Below are 10,045 nucleotides of genomic sequence, written 5' to 3'. Positions count from 1 at the left end.
TTGTGACGACCGTCTTCCTTGAAAGGTTATATACTTCCTCCAGTTATCAGGAGTTCTTCTGTGCCCGTCACTGTGGCTGTCACCCATTAATGTAGCCCTCATCATTGGAACAATGACCAGAGGAGGAAGGTGAGGCCCTGGCTCCCAGGCAGAAAATATAGCAGGCATATTTACATTTTAAAACATTTTTATTCTTATATGTTTGTGATACATAATAAATATATTTGTCGGGGTATTGGTACATATACACAATGCATCTTGATCATTTTCACTTCATATTTACATTTTAAGTGAGAAGTCCCTTAACTCTGAAGCTACTTCTGCTGCCTCCCCAAGGGCTTAAAGATACTTTAGTGACCCTAGAGCTCCCCTTTCCCTTAGGACCATTTTTTTTTTTTTTTTTTACTTAGAAAAATCCAAACTGCTTCCTGGAAGGAGGGAAGTAAGACAAGGCTAGCTTGGCACAAAAATCTGAAGTTATAGGTCCTCCCGCATCCCTCTATGGAGTCTGCTTCACCCTCTCTCCTCCTGGAACTTCCCATACATTATTGGACAAGTTTCTTACTGTCACAAAGCCTCAGTTTCATGTCTCTGCAATGTGGGGATAATCATAGCACTTGTCTCTCAAAGATGGAATAAAGGATAGCACTCATGAGTTCATAGCACAGTCTGCCTTATAGAAGGCTTGCCATAACTTAGTATTTTCTGCATAAACACTTCACCGACAGAAAAGGAAATGGAGGCCTCAAGAGATGAACACTCTTGTCCAAGTTTAAAAGCACCAGGCTATGACTTTTCCAAGCACTCTGCTACCTGAATTGTCCTCTTGCATTATTAAAAATACTATGAAATACAAGGAAACTGAGGAGGAACCAGATTTTTAAAAACAGATGACACTGGGTATTAAAATAAATGTCTCAGCCTAGAAGTTAAAAGCTCTATCTTGAGCCATATAGAATTTCCTAGTAATAGTAAAAGTGTGTTATTAGAGTCATTTTTCAAATCCTAGAGATTTACAAGGAGATTCTTCGCATATCAATATTTTTAAAACTTCACATGATTTATGTCAACTTGTGTATTAATATAATCTGTGGCTTATGCAAATCCCACTTCACTCTGAATTCTGTATGTTATGAACTAAGTATTCAATTTTAATCTGTAAGAAACCTTGCATATGCTCGTATGAGGACCTCTTTTAAAAATAACTCACTCAATATTTGTGTTTGAATCATTTTGAAAGCAAGTATAAACCTTTCCTTTCATACTACAAAACGGGCCACACATAATTACAATAAAATAGTACAAAATAACATTTATGGGTTCCAAGAGCGCCTCTCTTGTGCTGTGAATTACTGTGTTGCTCTGGTAATGTGGCTGTAGCTGGGAATCATGAAGTCAGCTAACAAAATGCTGAGCAACAAATTAAATGACAATGACCTTGCCTTCCCAGGGCCCTTCACTTTGTGATTCTCAGGTACTGTAGCACAAGGAGGCCGGTGGCTGTCCCAACAAGCTTCGCGCGCTCCACCCTGTTGGAGGCTGAGGTGATGAAGGGGAAGCTGAGCTGCACAGAAAGCCTCCCGAGGGCAGAGCCATTATGGACGCCACTTTTCCAAGGCTCCTTTGGCTCAGAATTAGTGGGAACCTCTGAAATGTGTCCTTGGTGCTGGCTGCGTCTTGCCAGGGCCCCCATGCTGCCCTTGCGTGGGTAAGCAGGTCCGTGGAGCTGCGTGGCGGTTCGCACAGCTCGCCGGCTCTGGCCTGCCCTTCTTAAGAGCAGCTGAGTCCCACGAGGGTGCGTCCTGCCTTCTGGAGAGCGTGCCCCGCCTTCAGCTCTGTGCTTGGTCCTGCAGCATCTTCTGAAGTCGCTGCAGCGGCCGAGCCTGCCACGGACTCTTGGTAGGAAGGTGGGGCCTCTGCGTGGGCTTGATTTTCATCCTCGAGTTCGAGGCCCGTCTCTATGTACAGAGGTGGAGGGACATCCAAGGCCTCGCCCTCTGCAGCACGCGCCTGCTTCTCAGCATCCAGGCTCTCTTCATAAGCTGGAGGGTAAAAGTCTGGCCTGAAAGACAAAATGACAGAGACATACATGGATTATTTCAGCGTGAGTGTCAAAGAGGCTTGCTTATGTCTGCCTCTCTCGACTCACTGTATGAAGCTAAACTAAGAAACATTGTGTTACAAAACATTGATTTTTTTAAAAAAACAGATGTACGTTTTTTCTGGCATCACCAGGTGTTAAAAAAAATTGGTGTCCTACCAAAAGAACCCCTTTCCCAACCATGGGATACCTGTCTTTAGTAATATATATATATGTCTCTAGTGATATTTTCTCCAGCAGGGTATTCAGGTCTATTCCTTGTTGCTCACTCACTGATAGGAGCAGAGCCACTATTCAGTGTGAGATCCTTATCAGTGTGGAGAACACAGGGGCTTTGCCTGGACCCCCCGCTAGCCAGAATGTAGCCCATTCACATACTTGTTCCCGTCACACACATTTTCTACTCCACTGCAATCACTGTCTCAGATTTTCACAGCCAACAAAATAACTGATGAAAACCAACTATATGCAGGTCCTTGAACCGTACCAGAAGCCACACCACTTTTTTCCTAAAACTGTTTAAAGTCCCACCAGCTAGTTTCTAAAGAAAGCATACAAACACCCTCACTTATCAAACCATTTTCACCAACAACTTCATGCAGACTTTAGTTGCAGGCTTTCTGTGCCAACAGGCCCATGGTTCAAGAAGCCATTCACTCCAGGGCTAATGTACTCATTGGTCATCTTGCCCGACATTGCTAATTGCTAAATCCTTCTGGCTTCTCCATCATGAATGGGATTGGCAGGAGCAGGGAGATGAGGTGAAGAGCCAGGGAGGGGAGCTTGGTTGAGATGAGTATTTATAGATCAAGCTGGTCCAGTGCCTACAGGGAGTGTTTATGGTGTGTAACCACAACATGACAGGGACTGCCATTTGCGGCCACAGCTCCATTCCAAATGTCACTGGGTGCAGAGCCAAGTAGCTGAGGGAGATGTCTACTGTACAGCATAAATCTCAGCCTTCACTCAGAACATCCAAGGCTGAGTCATGGGACATGTGTATAAAGGCCCTGGGGACAGGAAGGTGAACTGTTCCCTAGAGCAATTTGACAGGCTCCAGGATGACTGCTGCCAGCCCCAAGAATCATCCTCTTGCAATCCCATCTTCTCATCACCTGCTGTAGTTCCCTTTCCCAGGCCACTGAAGTCCGCCTTTGGAGAATCACCTGCTCTGGCGTCTCTACCGGGCTAACTACTGGAGTGCAAAGCTTCTAAGAAATATAACTTTCCAGTTTGACTTGTTAGCCATTCTGAGAGGCTGAGAATCTGAGAATGCAACAGAAGAGGTGGTAAAATGGGAGTCATGTTATCCACGATTCACTTTCAAGTATTCCAGTATAGACAATGTAATAGCATGCGTGTGTTCATAAATTGAAGCTACATCCTAAAGGCACATAGTTACTCTTATCATCTAACATTTACCCCAAAATAGAAATCATCACTCTAGATGCAGTTTCTATAATTACTTACATTATCTTATTTTTCCATCTAACCCAGAGACCTTGCTGGTTTCTCTAATAAACATGGACAATGGGTTTGTAATAATGGCTGTCAAAAATGTACCATTGTAGGTCAGATTATTTATGTTCAAGATAAACTGAGTAGGTAAAACATTTTAGATACTCCTATCCCTGCATGATGAACTCTCACAGCTTATACCTTAAGGGTGATCCTGAGATTTTCATCTAAGTGGTCCAGTGTTCTGCCAAGAATTAGAAGGTTTATGGTTAGCTACCCCATAAGGTTAACTGAATCATTTTTTTCTTGTGGTAATATTAATTCTATGGTGGGGCCACTTACATATATAATGTATATTTTATATATAATAAAATACACTATTTTAAGTGTACACTGAGTCATATTAAGTATACTCGAATGGTTGTGCAACCATTATTGAAACTTCCCTATTACCCCAAACTGACACAAAGTCATTAGATAATAACGTCCCATTCTCTTCTCCCCACCCCCACCGGCCTGGGAACCATTGTCCTTCTTTCCTTGTGCATTTGATTACTCTAGGTACTTGAAATAAGCAGAATCAAACAATATTTGTCCTTCATGGATGATTAATTTCACTCAGCATAATCCTTTCAAGGCTCATCTGTGTTGCAGCATGCACCAGGATTTCATTACTTTTCATGGCTGAGTAATACTTCATTGTGTGTGCATACCGCATTGTGTTTATCTGTTCACTGTTGATCAACATTTGGATTGTTTCCACCTTTTGGCTCTTGTTTGTGAGCAGTCCTGCTGAAACATTGTTGGATAAGCATCTGTTTCAGGTCCTGCTTTCAATTCTTCTGTGTATACACCTAGAACAGAATTTCTGGCTCAAATGGTAATTCTATGTTTCATATTTCAAGTGTCCTTACAATGGCAATATCATGTTACATTCCTACCAAACATGCAATGGTGCCAATGTCTTTCCATCCTTGACAACACTTCTTTTACCTTGGCAATAGCTGATTTAGCAGGTGAGGTGAACTGAATCTTACCTTTAGGATATGATCATCTTGCCCTGAATGACTCTTTCAGACAAGGTGAGATCAGAACAGCTAAGAGGACAGTAGCTGGGACTTCCCCGAGTCACAGAGATGGCAGGACTGATTTTGTGTCTGCAGGCCCATAGGTTCTGTGGCAGAATTTGTTCTGGGATTTGTTTGCCTTATAATTTGGTGACCAGGTTACAGGAAACAACTGATCATCACCTGCCTCTGACTAATGACAGCTTCGGGGCTATCACAGAAGAACCTAGAGCCTGGGCTCCTTAAATTGGCTTTAGAGATTGTTCAACAAGAGTGGCAATGAAGGTGGTGGTGCTTCTTTAAGAAAATTCCCCTTTCCTTAAGGTTTTTCACCAAAAGCAACACCGTATTTTCCCTAATAACTAGCCCCAGAGTCACTGCCCAACCACAGAGCTGCGGTTCTAGATATACAGCTCCATGGGACGTGTAAGTCGCTGCCCATAGGATTAGAAATCACTCAGCTTCCCACACCTCAGTCCTTCTCAGCTCTCATCATTGCTTCTGGCTCTTGGCACGTACCTGTCCACCGTGGCCAGGGGCAGGTCCCTGTGAGCAAGGTGCTGTCTGAGCACATGGCCGAACACGCCTTTGCTTTTGCTCGCTTGCTGGTAGGTGCTCCAGAAAATCCCACTCAGAAGCATCCCGAACCCCAGAGGCAGAAGCAAGTACGCCAGGACCAGGTTCTTCTGACAGTGGAATATGGAGTCAGAGGAAATGAAGAAGGCTCCCAGGCAGATCATCAGGAAACCAATCAGGAGGCCCAGAGCACAGAGAACTAGGCCAGTTCTGTTCTGCATCCCTGCTCCTCCGGATCTCAGCAGCCTGACCTTGCCACTCCTTTACTTCCAGGCTGGCTGAAGGAGAATCCGCTCATTAGCTGGCTTGCAGCTTTATACACTCGGGACCCAGCTGGCCTTTGGACAATTAAACGAAGCAGGGACTGAGAAGCTACTCATTAACCCCTGAAAGTTACTGTGATATCCGGGGAGGATGAACCTCAAAACATCACACTGTGTACTACAGGAAGGGCGGCTACCTGTAACCTGTGGCACTTAGGGCTGGTGGGTGAGACCGCCAATAGCTCACAGGTGTGTGAGGAAAGGTCTCTCATCTTTTGACTCAGAGAGCACTGGTCTCTGAACCACAGCCCCCTCCCCGCAAGGGTAATTTCTCACTAAAAGTTAGAGAAATTAGCGTTCCTTATGAACTAACTTCTTTGTGATGTGGCAAGGACTCCTCTCCCAATTTTTTTTTTTCATTTTGCACTGAAAAAGTATTTCTTGCAGTCTCCTTAACATCTTGTCTTTCCTACCTCAAAAAAAAATCCTGCCTGTCACCAACACACTCTCGTTCTAAAAAAAATACTAAGAAAAAAGTTCAGGTTGTGAAAAGCTTGAGTCCTTTTCTGCTGACAAGAAGAATTTTACAGGACAAGGAGAGTGCTTTTGAGGACATTAAGAGACAGAGCTCTGGGAATCTGGAGGATTTCCTGAGAAGCTTGTAGAGGAGGATACTTTGGCAGCTTGTAGTTTTGAATCCTTACCCCTGTTGGGGCCAGCCCATGGTCACTTCTGCTAACACATAAGTTCGTTGCATAGTTTTTGCTTATTGTTCAAGCACTGGCCCCAATTCCTGGCTCACCACAAATACTTGAACGTGCTCTCAAATGAGGCCATCAGCACTGGAGATAAGAACATTTCCCAAGGAGTGTCCCATGTTACCTCTTCGATGCAAAACAAATAAATACTTTGCTAGAAAGCTGCCTATTACTTCCCCACCCTACCTCCCACACACACTTTAGAGTTTCCCACAGCGCACTAGCATATTAAATGCTCCGAAAACTCCTGCAATCACTTCTTTCTAAGACACATGTTAAGTGAAATTTATTTTAGTACATGTTGCTAAGGATTTTTTTTTACTGTCTTCTCCCTCACATCTTTGTTCTATGTAGCATTGTGTTAAAAAAAAAAAAATCTTTCCAAAACCAGCCTTCATTTCTCTGCCTGGAATTTGCTGACTTCTTGCAACTGCCTTATTCCTGATCTGGCTCATGCCCTGATTTCTCTCCAACCTTTTTCTTTTTCTTTTCTTTTCTTTTTTTTTTAATTTGAAGCTTTGGCATATCCCTTACAAGAGTCTTCTTCCAAGAAGGACCCTGGGTCATATGCCGTGAGAAATTGTCTTCAGTTTCTCTTTGCTTCCCCTTCTCCACTCCACTACCAAGGGTTTTCTATGTGCTTTCCCAATGGGAAAGCAGTTGTGCAGAGCACTAGTAGTGCCATGAATACTCTTGAGCCTCACATTCACCATCTCCTTAGCTCCAGCTTCATATCAGGGGTAGAAATGAGAGGAGGATGCTATGGATTAAAAATGATATAAGGATATCAGACACATCCGCATCCTACCACTTAATACAGTGTTACCTCAGTTCACGAACTAAATTTTTTCCATGATTCTGGTAATATTTGTGTTCATTCAGGAAAGATAGCAGCAGTCATGTTCTTCACCCAAAGCAGAGTTCTCAAAAAACTTTTCCCAAACACATCTATTTGCAAACCAAGTTTTTCACAAACAAGTGTTCAAAGTATTCATGAACTGAGGTGCCACTGTGCTTATTTTTATTTTTATTTTTTTAATTTTTTTGTGCTTATTTTTATTAGTTTCAGTTTTCAACCCTGAACTACTTCCATTTTCTATACTTACATTATCTTTATTGTCCTAAAACAACTTTTTCTCCTTCCTTCTTTACTTGGTCTTCAGATAACTGGTTTTCTAAGATGAGTCCTATCTCCTGGTATCCACATCTACATGTGAGTAATTCTTTCTCCTTGAATGTGGGTTAGACCTTGTGACTAGATTCTAGCCAATAGAATATGGCAAAGAAGATACAATATCACTTTCATGATTAGACTACAAATAATTATGACTTCCATCTTGCCAGCTATGAATTTCTCATTGCCTTCTTGGCTTGTGCCCTTTGAAGAAAGAAGCTGCCATATTGGGGAAGTCCATTTGCCAAGGAACTGGAGGGAGTTTATGAACAGCAGTTAATAAAAACAGAGGCCTTTAGTCTACAAGCCCATGTGGAACTGTATCCCGGCACCAAGCATATGAACTTGGGACCACCTCCTTGCCCAGTTGAGCCTTGAGATGAATCCTATAAGCAATACTTTTGTTGAAAAGTCCTAAAGCAGGGGACCCATTTAAATGATACTTATATTCCTGAGCCACTCTTAGTTATTTTTTCTTGTGACTGAGATAAAATACCCAGCACTCACAAGTTGAAGAAGGAAAGGTTTATTTTAGCTCATAGTACACAGAGGTTTCAGTCCATAGTTGACCGGCTCCAAGGCACGGCAGCATACCATATGGGCATCACAGAAAAGAACCAACTCATGGCATGGCAGGCAACAGGCAGCAAGCTGTAAGCAGCAAGCAGCAGCAGCAGCAGGCCTTCCTTCATTTTTTCTCTTTATATTCCATCCAGACTACAAGGCTATTGATTAGTGCCACCTATGCCTAGGGAAGGGTTTCCATTATCCACACTCTTAATCTCAGTATCCAACATTTAATCCACATTCACACACCCTAATCCAGCTACTTTCAAAACTCCCCACCTATGACCACTGTGCTTAGGGGATTTGAGTTTATTTAGGGTGAATTGGGGAACCAACAGAGAAAGTATAGGAAAATCTGTGGTATATGAGGGAAGTAGAGAAGAAAAGGGAAAAAATGAAGTGTAACTGGGAGATATGTGTTTCCTTCATGAAGATTAGTAAACACTAGGGGACTGGGGATGTAGCTAGTGGTAGAGAGCTTGTCTAGAGTGCTGGGTTCCATTACAAGCACTACAGGTAATGAAGGAAAGAAGGAAGGACAGAGGAAGGAAGGAAGGAAGGAAGGAAGGAAGGAAGGAAGGAAGGAAGGGAGGAAGAAAAAAAGGAAAGAAAGAAAGGCAGGTAATATTGAGGTTATTTGTGTGTTTGTCTTTATTACTGTTAAGTACATGTTACTAAGTATACTATTTTTACTGTGCCTCTCTTTCAGTTATGAGCCACCTGGTATCACTGTTCTATAAGCATTATGCCCATTTTGATGGTTCAAAAATTATCAAGAATCACTAAAACCAATGACTTATAGTTTTAAACAATTGTTACTACTGTTATTACACGGAGTTTTCCACTCTTTGTAAAATAGTATACTCTCTTTACCTAGAGTCACTAGCAATAAAGGTATTTTTTTAAAAAGAAGGTAAATATATGCTTGTTTTAATGATGCTGAAATATCTCAAACACTAAGAGGGGGCACCCTGTTCTTTGGGCATCTGAAAAGAGTAGAAGAAATCCAATCAGAAGAACAGCTATAACAGAAGAGAAAAGAAGCCAGATCATCAGAGCTGGGGGAAAATAAAAACAATCTAAGAAAGGATTAAACTCTTAGAAGTTGCATTAAAGGGTCAGCTTCAGGAGCTCCTGGACCCTTTGGGTGAGTTTTCTCAGGCTCATCCAGACTGGGTCAGCCTTTTCTCCTAGGCCAGCTCTCCTGTCCTTGTTCTTCTTGCCACTCGTGAGCACTGATTGTGTGGTACAGATGTGGAGACTGCAGCAAAGAGGGACAGATCATCCACTGGGTTCGCATAAACAGCATGGTACTGGTGGGGAAGTGCATACTCTGAGAAAAGAGTTACAAAGACCCAGTGGAAGCCAACCCAAACTCCTCATCCTTGTTCCCATACTCTCCACAAGGGAGCCAGTGAGGAAATGATGTCTTACTTTTAAAGCAGAACATTTCTTCTTCTTAAAAGTTTACCGATCAACAGAAGCTTCTGCCTTCTCACTAGGCAAATGTTTAGTTGCCTACTGAGGCAAAAATTTAGTTATCGGCCAGATGTCTGAGAACATCAAGACTGTTCCATTCTCTATTCCTATGAGCATGGCGGACCTGTGAGTGCTGTCCTAAACATTGTGTGTGGTCAAGTTCCAGGCACTGTTTGGCCTTCCTATCTACACCAGAGCCCCTGAGCCTCCCTCTGTTCTCAACTCTCCAGGCCACACATAACTGTTTTGGAACACTACAGTCCTCTGTGCTACAATTTATGTCTCCTAGACATGTGACTCTTCCCCTTGAAAGCAGTAACAGCATATACCTCCAAGTAAGACTCCTATGGGGATTTTGCAAGAAAGCTAATGGTATGTAGAAGCTGTATCATAGAAGAAGCTGGAACCAAGAGCTGAGGCAGATTTCAGAAGTTCACTTTGGTTCAGGAAGTAAGCTTGTGGGGGTGGATGGGGGGGTGAGCATGTGTGTAACTGGAGATGTTGCCCAGTGTGACTGAGTGATTTCTGGATTAGCCTTTCACACTTCAGGGTTCACTGAGCACTAACCACTTCCTCCTTCTTGTTTTCTTGGCTTTTGTATC

General features: G+C 42.8%; 1 protein-coding gene across 1 annotated transcript; it reads right to left on the bottom strand.

Moving 5' to 3' along the window:
• Positions 1-217: 217 nt before the first annotated feature.
• On the bottom strand, positions 218-5,524 carry Tmem252 (transmembrane protein 252). Its single transcript, XM_005388581.2, has 2 exons — positions 5,146-5,524; positions 218-2,062 (listed from the first exon to the last, which is right to left on the bottom strand). The coding sequence occupies exons 1-2, from the start codon at positions 5,421-5,423 to the stop codon at positions 1,771-1,773; spliced, it is 570 nt and encodes a 189-aa protein (XP_005388638.1). The 5' UTR covers positions 5,424-5,524; the 3' UTR covers positions 218-1,770.
• Between the last annotated feature and the right edge of the window lie 4,521 nt (positions 5,525-10,045).

This window comes from Chinchilla lanigera, unplaced genomic scaffold (genome assembly GCF_000276665.1).
Source record: "Chinchilla lanigera isolate Chin_1 unplaced genomic scaffold, ChiLan1.0 scaffold00033, whole genome shotgun sequence".
NCBI classification, from domain to species: Eukaryota; Metazoa; Chordata; class Mammalia; order Rodentia; family Chinchillidae; genus Chinchilla; species Chinchilla lanigera.
The sequence above is the reverse complement of the archived record's forward strand: the minus strand, read 5'-3'. Positions and strand labels throughout refer to the sequence as shown.